The 13,042-nt window shown below is 41.1% G+C and overlaps 1 protein-coding gene across 6 annotated transcripts in view; it reads left to right on the top strand.

Moving 5' to 3' along the window:
* C2H8orf34 (chromosome 2 C8orf34 homolog) overlaps window positions 1-12,354 on the top strand; it is a 235,204-nt gene extending 222,850 nt beyond the window's left edge. For 3 of the 6 annotated variants that reach the window (XM_065585726.1, XM_065585727.1, XM_065585728.1), the window contains exon 14: window positions 11,315-12,354. In XM_065585726.1, coding sequence (XP_065441798.1) covers window positions 11,315-11,322 — 8 coding nt within the window. In that variant the 3' untranslated portion in view covers window positions 11,323-12,354. Of the gene's footprint in view, window positions 1-4,658; window positions 4,719-11,314 lie in introns of all 6 variants that reach the window. The other 3 variants (XM_065585725.1, XM_065585724.1, XM_065585723.1) reach the window with 2 other exon arrangements.
* The last annotated feature ends 688 nt before the right edge of the window (window positions 12,355-13,042 follow it).

Here is a 13,042-nt window from a genome sequence, read left to right on the forward strand (position 1 = left end):
TAATCAGGTGCTTAGAGCACTTTGTACATGGAACTAGAACTGCTTGAACAAACAGCATTACAGTAAGAAATGCCAGGTTCCTACAGGAATAGTCACTGGAGAGCAATGTATAATTAATGAAGATCGTGTCTGATAAACAGAATACATTTTTCAAAATGATGTCACTTGAAAAATTGAAGAATTACATCTGCTCACGCTGATATTGCAAGTGCACAGTTAGCCTGTGGTTTGACTTTCATGTTAGAATTTACACATTGAGATTCCCAAAGTAAAAAAATAGGTACCCCTTCCCTCTCATTGTTACACTTTTGGCTATTTTACCTTTGTTAGCCTGTATCCTATAGGCCCAATTTGTCAACCTTTTGTGAACATGAAATTCTCACTTATTCAGGTGTTCTGTGTGTGAAAAGCACCCCTTTGTAAAGGCCCAGATCTTCACAACTAAGGGTATGTCTACACAGCAGCTAGAAGGATGCTTCCCAGAGCAGATAGACAGAAATGCATGAACTGTGCTGGAGCTAGCACTCTAAAAGTAGCAGTGTGGCCACAGTGGCATGGGTGGAGGTTTGGACTAGCATCCTGAGTACAGTCCTACCCAATTCCCTGGATATGTACTCAGACAGCTAGCCTGAGCCCCCACCGGTGCCACTGCAACCTGCTATTTTTAGCACACTAGTTTGAGCAGAGCTAGCGCACGTCTGTTTACCTGTTCTGGGAAGCACCTTGCCAGCTACTGTGTAGGTACACCCGGCCTGTTCTAAGAGGACCCTGTGCTTGCCCTCTGTGCAAGAGTTAATTTCACTTTGGGTTCACAAGTAATGCCAGACCAGGTGGCAATTAAATTCAGCCCACTGTGAATCTATTGCAAAATCTTTGACACCTCTTTGACACTTATCAACACAATTAGTTTTAACTAGAACTTTTGACAATGAGAACAGAGAAGGAAAAATATATAATTGTAAATAATAGTTTCCTTTATGAAAATGATTTCGGCTGTAACATGCTCTCATCTTGATTTTATGCCTACATATCATCTTGCATAATGACCTATTGCACTATTTAAGTTAGGTCATTCTTTGTACTAATATAGGTAGAGAAAGGAGAACAAAAAATGTTTGATCTAAGCAATGTTACACTGTATGTGACATCTGAGAATGGTAGATTGGGTTAAAAATCAGTTTTAAAAAAAATAATTATGTGGTAATAGCAACCATCTGGAGATGGAATGTTAGTGTTGTAGCCAAGCCCACGGTTCAGAACTTTAACTGCTAGAAAATAGGACCTGCCAAAACCCAGGTGCTGAAATGGCTGTAAAGTGAAGAGCCAATGGGAAGCCTGGCATACCTAATGATACCAGTTTTCAGTGCTCACTGCAGGTAGTGCAGCTGGCAAAGTATGGACAGATTCAATTTCATTTTTTCATTCTAGAGTAAAGTTAATAAATGACACTTAAGTCTGCGTGGACACTGTATATGTAATTTAGTGTTGAGGGGCCTGAAAGCTCATAATTTATGGGTCTGAACAGAAAAGCTGCTGAATTAATCTTTACAATAGTAACACCTGTTCTTTGACTCAGCTTTTAATAAATTACATAAGGATAATATTTTCCACATTCTTTGGCTTCTTTGAGATAATAGCACCCAGGTGTAAAGCTAGTCTTGGGTAGTGGGAAAATTCCTCTAACAATACAAAAAGTTAGGAGACAAATGATCCAGACACCTTGTGTTCTTTTATTTTATCTTCTAATGAGCGGTTCACTGGGTAACATTTACAGAATCGTCAGCTTACTTATGAGTCTAAAAGAAGACTTTCACAGGCAAAAATAGCAATTTAGTGCCTAATTTCCATCAATTTTTAGTGGGAAATAGGTGCCTAGCTGACATTCGTGCCTTTGAAAATCTCCCCCTAACTAAGTCCCATTTTCAGAAATGACTTAGGTGGTTAGAAGCTGAAGTATTATTGAAAATCAATGGGTCTTAGGTTCCTAAGGAACTTTTGGAAGTTTGAGTTAAGTGCCTAAGTCATTTAGGTGCTTTTTAAAATGTTACCCGTAGTTTGTAAAATAGAACAGGAAGAACCCAAAACAATTGGAAATAAATCCTTTTTTTTAACGGTTCAAATCAGTTAGAGCAGGGATCGGCAACATTTGGTACGCGGCTCGCCAGGGTAAGCACCCTGGCAGGCCGGGCCAGTTTATTTACCTGCTGACGCGGCAGGTTCGGCCAATCGCAGCCCCCACTGGCCGCGGTTCGCCGTCCTGGGCCAATGGGGGCTGCGGGAAGCCGCAGCCAGCACATTGCTCGCCCGCGCCGCTTCTCGCTGCCCCCATTGGCCCAGGACAACGAACCGCGGCCAGCGGGGGGCCGCGATCGGCCGAACCTGCTGCATCAGCAGGTAAATAAACTGGCCCGGCCCGCCAGGGTGCTTACCCTGGCGAGCCGTGTGCCAAACGTTGCCGACCCCTGAGTTAGAGCAAAGTGAAAATGAGTTTTCTTTGACATTAAATGCCAGGATAGAGACTTCTGGAACTCATTATTTATTAAAAGAAAAGACAATGGGGGAAAAGAGAAACTTGACAATGAAGAAAAGAAAAATAGTCACCAACATGGTTGCTTGGTACCTAAAACAATGTTTTTTTCCTTTCAGTGTAAATATCATCCATTCATGATTTGTGGCCACAGTCAATAGATATATCATGTGAGTGTAGTAGTTGCCATTCTAGTGCCAGTCTTTGAGTCTAACTCAACTCTCCATATTAAAAATATAACTAAACAAAAAAAAACCTAACCTGCCCTTCTCCCCCAAAAGAAGAACCCTAATCTTTACCTAACCTTTACCCTAGTGTGGGTTCAGAAGAAAGTGTCATGATCTCTATAGCAATTAAAACTCTTACAGCTACTGGGTTTATTCTCCCTTGATTTTCTGTATACTCTGAACTCCTGATGATTGCATTAGGTCTGTGTGCTACATTTGCACAGAACCTTGAACTTGCACAAGATGAAAGACTTGAGATTCTCTTTTCATTTCAAATGGCACCCTAGGTCCACCAAAAAATCAGCAGCCATGGGCTGATGCGTTTTTCTCTTCAGATGCCACCATAGAGCCCCTCCGCCCCTTACCATTGCTGTCTTCAGATGCCTGGTGGCTTGCTTTTCTTTCCCCTGTGACTTCAGAGAGTGCATGGTGGCCACTCCCTTCTCAGAAGGAGAGGTGATAAGAAAAAAGCTTCCAATTCCTTAGGGTCTCTGGGTCTGGCAAGAAGCAACTTCCCCTTCAGAGGGTAGCAGGACCGGGCTATAGCATCTCACAGTAGCTAAAAATCCCTTAATGGAAGAAACGGAACCTCCCAGTGAACCTGCAGAAGTTCATTCAGTGCTTGACCCTGAAAACAGACCCTGCACTGCCTGGTTCATATAGCACATACACATTAAAGTAAATACTGCAAGGTTGGTTCATTATTATTTGTGTTGTGGTAAAGGCGGGGATGGCTCAAGTTACCTGTGCACAATGTAAAGATGGCACCTGGCTGAAAGAATTTGCAGTCTAAGCCCTGTTATAGACCTCAAACCAAGCCTGAATTGAGGGACAGAAGAGTTAGGGGATTTTCCACCACATTTTTACTCATATTGAACTTGAAGTCAATAGAAGCTTTACAATTGACTTCAGTGGGCATAGGATGAAGCCTTCTCTCACCGATTCTCTTTTGGTTCTGCCCTGAGTAGCAGACCCAGCAAGTCTCAGCCCAAGTTTACAAATACAAGAAGTTCAGATTTTGTTCGAGAGAATCTAATTTTGGTGTCCTTATTCACAGGTTAAATGCTTTTATAAAAAGTCTCTGATAAAGATAATTTCCACATCTTTATATGGCTAGACTATTCTTTTTCTAGCTTGATTTTGGAAAAAAAGTGGCTACAAAATTTGGGAGACAGTCATCAACTCTGATGAAACAAAGCAAAGGACCCAACTCTGCCAGCTTTACCCATGCTGAATAGCACCAAATAAGTAGCAAAATAAATGTGAGTATTCAACATGAGTGAGGATGACAGGGTCAGACCCCAAAAGAGCAAAAGAAAAGACACATTAAAAGGGCACATCATTACATTTCTCACTGAGCGCTCAGTTCTGCCACTCTTATTCATGCTGAATAGTACCTTGCCCCATAAGAAGCCCTACTGATTGAGACTATTGGCAGAATGGAACCCCTCGCTTCGTCAGATACTAGAAAGGATTGGGCCCTTACTTCTGAGAATTGGGTTGTGCTATACAGGTATGTTGGAGCCCTCAATTAGTATCCATTCAAATAAATAACTCTAGATATGCCATAGTGAGACATGCCAGCTGCTTGTCAGTCATTGGTAGAAAAAGCGTATGACAGTTCTCTCAAGAAGTTAAACATTTATGCTGGCTCAGGATGTGTTTTGTTTTTTGTTTGGGTTTGGGGGGGTTTGTTTTGTTTTTGTTTTTTAAACCTTCCTCTTTTGAAGGTACTCAGCAAGAATAAGAGTTGCAAAGCTAGAGTCTCAGTGAAAATTATTGATTGCAATATTTATTACATGAACACAGACGCTTCCTTTGGTCAGTATCTTTACTCTCCTGTCACGTACACTGCTGGGGGAGAGTAGAGCAACACACCTTAGCATCACATTCTCTTCCAATAGGTATGAATTTAAGGCAAAACCAGTCTCTGCTGCCTCTATAGGAAACAATCTGGATGTAAGGTATGTATGCAAAGCAGTTCCTTAACCCCTGTGTGGCATAAAAATTAGCTCCATAGGCCCCTCCATGGCAGTGTACAAGATATAGGAAGCGAGGAGAGCATGGCTCGGCCAGGGGAGAAATGTCAGTGCACGCACCTCTCATCCACACTGTCTCCCTATGGGGAATGAGTGTATAAAGGCCAGCACAGCCTATTCTAGTCATGTTGGGCAGGAGGAGGCTCAGCAGAGCAACTTGGGGGAGGCATAACCGAGCCCTTAGTTGATATCCATACTAATAAATACCACTCTTTATGTGCCATTTTGAGAGATGCCAGCTGCTTTCCCAGGCATTGCTTGACAGTCATATGTGGAATGAGACCATGACATAGTGATCTCATAAGAGTCAAATATTTATGCTGTCTCATTTTTTTTTCTAAAGCTTCTTCTTATCAGAGTTCTAATGGACACAGTCAAGTGAATTGTAAAACTAACACCAGTTAGGCAGACATTACATAGTGTCACTTGTTGAAGCAGCATAATTTTTTCCTGACAAACTATTGTACTGCAAACACTAAAGCATGTGATTATGTGCTTGCAGGACTGGGGCTGGTGGTTCTGTGGTTGCAGAGCTCATCCTATTGTTATCCGTGCCAGAAAACTTTCATAATCTTTGAAATATGAAATGGGATATTAAAAGTTCTTTTTGGGGGGCACCAAATGTGCCCCTGAATAAATGAATACAAACATTTTTAGACATTATATAAAACGAAGCTGGGAAAGCAATAAATGAAATTTATCAGTTAAAAAGATGATAGTGAGGCTATCCATAAAATCCTACACATAAAAAGATCCCTCATTACTCCAGGTTCCTGTCACAGTTTTATAATTTTGTAGATTTCAAAGTGCAAAATGAATTCATCCTCATTGAAACTATACGAATATCCATTATATTAACTGCCAAGAAATACCGTAACATAGATATAAATGTTTGACTTCTAGATTAGACTTAAAAGGTTTCCCTTTATGTTCAAATAAACATTGCAAATGGGATTCTAGGCTTTTAGGAAAGATTTGCTGGCCAGTCATCATTTCCTGTAGTCTACAAAATTTTACTTCATTTATAAACCAGAAGAAAATATATATACAGCTAAGTTTAAAAGATAACAATGAATTATTATTTATTTTGGTTGTTTGAAAAATGCAGTTTGTCATACTAAAAAGGTTTGTATCAGAAGAAAAGCACAAATATAAAATAAAGTGACCTATATAAGTTATAATAAAAATGTGACCTATATAAGTTATAATAAAAATGTACTATATATTAATAAAACAACTCTGGGTTGTATCTGAAGAACTATCTGGTTTGAGTTACTTAAATGTAAGTTGTTTCAACAACATGTTTATTGTTAAATGATTTATCTAAAATGCTAATTCATCTAAAAGCAAAGCTTTTGAGTAAATTAAAGTAGGTATAATTTTTTTAACTAAAGAATTTAACAGAATAAAGTAATGTTTTTACTGACTTATTTAGGGTTAGTCACAATTAGTCAGTTAAAAAAGGTAGCCAATGTGACTAAAAGACTAAACTTTCCACAAAAACACAACCAACATTCCTTCAAATTTTGACTAAATCAAGTGGATGCCATGCATAGGCCTTGATTCACCAAAGCACACACTTAAGGTTAGTCACATGGTGAAAGGATTTTTTGAGTAGAGATGTACTTAACACTTAATTTTAAGTACCTACTTTAAACTCATTAAGTGCTTTGCTGAATTGAGGCCTTAGCAAACTTGGCTATTCTAACTAATGCCCAGGTGGCTGTGGCCCTGTGGCACCTGTGAAGATTACAGCCATGTTAGTCTCAGGATATCAGAGGCACAAGGGTGAGGTATTACCTTTTATTGGACCAATTTCTGTTGGTGAGAGAGACAAGCTTGTCTCTCTCTCCAATAGAAGTTGGTCCAAAAAATGATATTACCTCACCCACCTTGTCTCTTCAATAAATCCTTTACGTGAGGACTGGAGGCTGCAGAGAGTATTCCCAGCTGGGGAGATCTGGCAGCTTTCTAGCTTCTTTGCACTACAGGAGCAGTGCAAAGGGATCAGTGCAGAGTTAAGTTTGAGCCCTATCTGTCTAGCTTTCTTGGTTCTTATATGACAACCATCACTATAGTAGCAGAGCACTGTCACAACAGGCAGAGATGATATTCTGTAACCTATTATAGTTTTTGTCACATATTCTTAACTTTCCTTCAGTTATGATCACCAAGGGCTCAGTTCAAGAAACCATGAACCTCATTCTCTTTTGCCCTGCACATTAGCACCTGTACAGAGCGAGTGCAAAGTAGATACCATTCTGACTTGCTAGCATTTCATAACATCCTACACCCACTTTGCACCGGTATAAATGACTCCATAAGGTGGATGGCAGGGGAGCATCAAACCGTGTATGCATACCCTTCTGCACTGCATAAGGTCTGGACAATATCTTGGTTTCACAGCTGGCTGATTGTTTCAGCAGAAGGGTCAGATTGCCACAGAAACCAGGAAAAATTTAAAATACTTTGTGATCCCAATGTACAGAAGTGACCAGGAGGTGAAGAGTTCATGAAAAAAGAGCTGATTTCTTTCTGCGGCCCTTAGTATGCTACACTAGTGGTCTCCAAAGTGGGGAGCACAAGAGGATCCTTGGGGGTGCGCGTCAGGAGGAGCATTTTTGGGGCGGGAGCTTCAGCAAAAATGGTAGAGCTGGCGCGGCGGGGGTGCGTGGTCAAAAAAATTTTACTGATGGGGTGCGCGATCAAAAAAGTTTGGAGACGACTGTGCTACACTCTTAAAACTTTAAATCCCTCCAACATCTGTGTAATACATTTTACAAGACTGGCAGTTATTCCGACTCAAAGCTGCAGTAACTCCCTACAGCACAAAGTGGGAAAGGCTTACGTTTAGGGAGAAAGAAGAGTTGGGAGGGGTTATGTTTATATATCATATATATAAAAGAAATAGTTGTGGCTGAGGAACCCCTTTAGTGGGAAACTTCATGAGCTAGCACTGTTGAGTTGTAATCCCTGATCTATGAAATTGGCTCTCTATATGGCCCATGAGTAAATCACTTTCAGCTTGTCTACACTATCCACAGTCTATTTAGCAGGAGGGTGAATTGCAGTTTGCATTAAAATGTGCTGTAACTACTCTTTAGCACAAATTAAAAAGTATCTAGTTCATGTTAACATAGTTCCCTTTTAAATAGGACTATGTTAATGCAAACTAGGTACCTTTAGTTTGGGCTAGGAGGATCTACATGGGGCAGTTACGGTGCAACACTTAAGTGTGTGCTGCAATTCACAGTGCAGAGACATGTAGACAAGCCCCTAATCTCTCAATATGCAATACTAATGTGCCTATCACTGTGGTGTCTAAATACCACCTAACTTCTCTGTGCCTCATTTTCCCAGTCTGTAGAATGGGAGTAATATCATCTGCCAACCTCACAGTAAAATTGTGAGAATTAGTTAGTTAACGTTTTGCATATTGCATTCCAAATAGAGCTCCTGATTCTGATCTTATGCTACTTCACCAACTTCAGTGACTCATAATTTTTATTCTGGTGTCCTGCCACTAGTCAATGGAGAATTAGGCCCACTAGGTGCTAGCTGTACAAGCATTAAATTATTGTCACCCTCCCTTATATTAGAAAATCAGACTCTTTCAGTAGCTTTAGTCAAGTACCTTTCCAAAGCTGTTTCCTGCCTGAGTGACCTGATGGCATCTAAGGAAGATATCACTCTCTGTTGGGTGTTTGACAGTTTTTCAAGCATAGTATTATAGGAATAGCCATGCTGAATCATCTTGTACAGTATCCCATCTCTGAGAGTGGCTAGTGCCTGATGCTTCAGAGGAAGGTGTAAGAATACACATAATGGACAATTAAGAAGAAATTTGCCTTTTGAACAGGTTATTCCATAACCCTTGGCTACTAATGGTAGGTAGGTAGGTTTATGCCCTGAAGCATGAAGTATTGTATCCCTTATATCTTATTGTCCAGTAACATTCATATAAATTCATTCATATAAATGTGTAATCATGTTTCAAATCCTACTTAAGTCTTGACCTCAGTAATATTTTGTGGCAGCAAGTTTCAGAGATTAATTATGCATTGTGTTACAAAAAAAATTGAATGTTGTCTTATTCTTGTATTATGAGAGTATATAGGAGTCCCCCACTTACGTTCTTTATGCCATTCATTATTTTGCATATATCTATAATGACATCTTCATTGTAATCTCCAAAAACTGTACAATCCCAATCTTTTCAATCTCTCCTCATGTAGAAGTGTTTCCATACCTCTAAAAACTTTCATCATCTGTCTCTGGACCCAGGGCCGGCTCTGGCTTTTTTGCCGCCCCAGGCAAAAAAGCCGCCAGCCACCCCCACCCCCCCTGCGTGGGGGGAGGGCGGCCGGAGCCCTGGGAGGAGGGCGGCCGGAGCCCTGGGAGGAGGGCGGCCGGAGCCCCCGCTCTCCCCCCGGCGGCCGGGGGGAGGGCGCCAGGGGGGAGGGCGGCGAGCCCGGCCATGGCCCCGCTCTCCCCGGGGGCCGGAGCGCCGTGCCGCCCCAAGCACAAGCTTGGTGGGCTGGTGCCTGGAGCCGGCCCTGTCTGGACCCCTTCTATAAGTCTCCTATCTTCTTTGAGATAGGGTGTCCAGAGCTGGGCCTGGTATATCAGGTATGTAGGTAGGTAGATAGATATGATGGAGTAAAATCATGGAAATAAGTGACTGGAAAAAACTCACTGGGGCTTTTGGTCACTACATCATTTCCCTCATCCTTTACCCTGCCATTGCAAGGCATGAAAACATTTCAGTTCAAACACAAAAGTCTTGTCTTGGCAGGCAAAAAAGGTGTTAGCGCAGTTGTTTGTGGGGAGCCTAGGCTACAACACAGCTAATACACATTTCAACCACATTAGCTTGCATCTTAGTGGGTATTAAAAGGGCTTTTTAATCAAGTTAAGCAATTTTAATTGCGTTAGCATGATTGAAAACCTCACATTTTATGTTTGTCAAGACAGGGTCAAAGTATCTTGGTAATCATAATAATAATCAGTGCCAGCAATATACTAGGTATTTCTGGAAACAAACCTAGCAAAGATTTTAGTAGTGTCATGGTATCTGGCTACATTTTATTAAAGTTGAGTCTGATGGGTGCTTCTAAGAAAAACAGTTTCCAGCAGTTCTCAAACTGTGGGTCGCGACCCCAAAGTTCTTTTAATGGGGTTGGCAGGGCCAGTGTTAGACTCGCTGGGGCCCCGGGCTGAAGCCAAAGCTTGAGCCCCGCCTCCGGGGCTGAAGCCAAAGCTCGAGGGCTTCAGCCCTGGGCGGCGGGTCTCAAACTTCAGCTTCAGACCCTGTGAAGCAGGGTTTGGGTTGTGGCTTTAGCCCCAGTCCCCAGCAAATTTAATACCAGCCCTGGGACAGCAGGGCTTGGGCTTTGGCTTCAGTCCACATGGCAGATGCAGGGGGATGGGGCCTGTAGTAATTTTTGTTGTCAGAAGGGAGTCACGGTGCAATGAAGTATGAGAACCTCTGAGTTCAACTTAAAGATGAAAGGAATTAATGAAATAAGTATAAGGTTAATGTGCGGTAAGGACTTAGCTAGTATTTCACGGGTGTTATTTCTGTTATGATGCATTCTGTTGAATACTCATGTACAAAGCAGGATAGAGTCATGAGTAAAATCCAGACCTACTCCTTGGGAAAGAGAAACATAAACATCTTGTTACAAGTAGATCAGGTTGGTTATCTCCAACTAAAGTCGTTTGTTCGTGTGGCACTTCCTTGGGTCCAACAGATGAGTAGTATATTTGTGCGTGCTCAGAATAATTGGATAAATATGAAATCAGTGTACTTTGCTAGTTCTCGTTGTGCTTAGTAGAGTTGGGAGAAGGCTGGTAAAAAAAAAAACCTTCAGGGATATTTCCTCAAGTCTGCACGTGAATTTGGTTTGGATGTCTTCATGTCCCTTTTATGGGATGGAGCCTGCCACTGGATCTTCACAAGCAGATCCACTTGCAGGAACACTCCTATCTTTGCTTTCTGTGAGCATCTCTGTTATTCTTTTGTTACCAGCAATGTTTGCAGAAAACAAATATCAAAGTTGCATGGACATGTAAGTATTTGTGGAAACTGAATTTTAAATTTGCACTGGTAAGTATTCACCCTGCAGCTGCGTGGTGGTTGCTTATTCAGTCAGGAACAGAAATATTGTCGTATGATTTATCTGATTAATTGCAATTAACCAACTCATCTCAGGCTTCCTACACTGCATGCTTCTCACGATTCATCAATAACTTTAAAACCTTGTTAAATGCTTTCAAATAATGAATAAAATCATGTAAATTGTCATCTGCTGATGGATATTTTAGTGATTAGACACTGAATTCATCAGACACATTATTTGGTCTCCATGGAGTGGTACATCACTTCATTTTAGGTCACAGTATTCAATGTGGAAATATGGGAAATCCTGCACAAACACAGTAAAGGATCGAGATTTCTCATTCTGTTTTGTATATAATGGTTTCAGCATTACTTTCTTGTTTTGTGTTTATTTTCACAGGTTTGTGAAATCAGTGGGAATATTGAAGAATTTAATTAAAACAAAATCATAATTATCAAACCTACACCTGATCTGTTTTAGTTTACGTATAATAATTTTAAATAGTTATTTTTATAATATCAACAATACTTAAATGGAATTATTCTGTGTAGATGCTGTAATGCACCGAATCAGATTACTAACTATGGCACAGTGTCCTTAGGTAAAAAAGGTTTACTGTCACTTTTGAATACATAGTTAGTATAATGTATTTTGTTTAGTTTATATCCCTGTTATTTTGGAGTGACATTTGATATATTAAACTTTGCCTGATCAAAACAAACTTTGCTTAAAGATTTATGTATTTTAACTTGTCTAAGGTTTTCTACTCCTTATATTTTTGTAATCTTTTCTCATTTTTAGATTAATAAACATTAAAGCATTCACCCACATCTACCAATATGTATGTCCTGTTCAAGTCTCTCAGAGAGCTAGTTGCTCACCATAGTCACCTGGAGAGAGGGGTAGGTGGGGGAGAAAGAGAGGGGGTAAGGAAGGGAGGTGTAGCAGAAACAGGTGTTGCCTATGTCGCAAAGCTTTGTACTGAGTTTATCTACTTTGTTCTTAAAAAAATAAACACAGACTCTGTTAAAATGGAATACACACATGAGGAATGAAACGTGCATGCCAAAAATAAAGCACTAAGGGAATTTCATGTAGAAAATGAATTTTATTTACCCATATAAATTACCGAAACAAATTATCTGTTTTAAACAAGTTAATTGGTGTAAGCTGCTTGTTTGGAATTTTAAGATATGTCTGTGAACAAATATCAAATTAAGGGATGTGATGATGAGTACATTTACTGATCTCATTTAGCTGTTGATTCTGTTAAGCATATTTGCAGCTTGTTTTCTTTTGTCTTCAGTTAAGTTCAGTTGTTTCTGTATCTTAGACATAACTGTATAATGAAACTGCTTGCAACTGTTACGAAAACAGACTGTAACCACCATCAGTTTGTTTAAGAAATAAAAATGAATTCCCTATCCTGAACACTCAAACAATGTGGGTATATTGGTTGTTGTTTTTTTTCCTCACTCAAAAACACTGAATGCTGGCAGGTAACCATTTACACCAGACCACATGGAAGAGCATGCTAGAAAATGTTCCTGACTCAGATATTTTGCTTTATGAACCATAATACCTCTGGCCCCAATCTTGCACTGAGCTATGCACAGGTAGACTGATGGCCCAATGGAGTCTACCTCCCCGGCGCTCATTGCAGGATTGGGACCTTTATACTTATCCCTAGTTCATGAAGAAAACTTGGTTACATAGCGCACACTTGAAATATGCTTGAAAGTGTGTGTGTGTGTGTGTGTGTGTGTGTGTGTGCTCGTGCGCGTAAGCGCTGATTCTGTGGGTGTCCCCTCCTGCCCAGCACCTCCTGTCTGCTAGCAGCTCCACCGATCAACTCCTCCCCTCTTGCTCCCAGTGCCTCCCGCCCACCACGATCAGCTGTTCCGTGGTGTGCAGGTGGCACTGGGGGGGAGGAGCAGGGACAGGGGGCGCTCGGGAGAGGGGGCAGAACTTGACAGGAAGAGGTGGGGCAGAGGTGGGGGCTTGGGAGAAGGGGTGGGGGCAGGGCCAGGGGTGGAGGGGTGGAGGGGGTTGAGCACCTGTGTGTGTATGTGCCTGGAATGGTCTGGGATAACCCCATTCCATATTGATTCTTTGTGCATATCCTGT

This window comes from Chrysemys picta, chromosome 2 (genome assembly GCF_011386835.1).
Source record: "Chrysemys picta bellii isolate R12L10 chromosome 2, ASM1138683v2, whole genome shotgun sequence".
Taxonomy (NCBI): domain Eukaryota; kingdom Metazoa; phylum Chordata; order Testudines; family Emydidae; genus Chrysemys; species Chrysemys picta.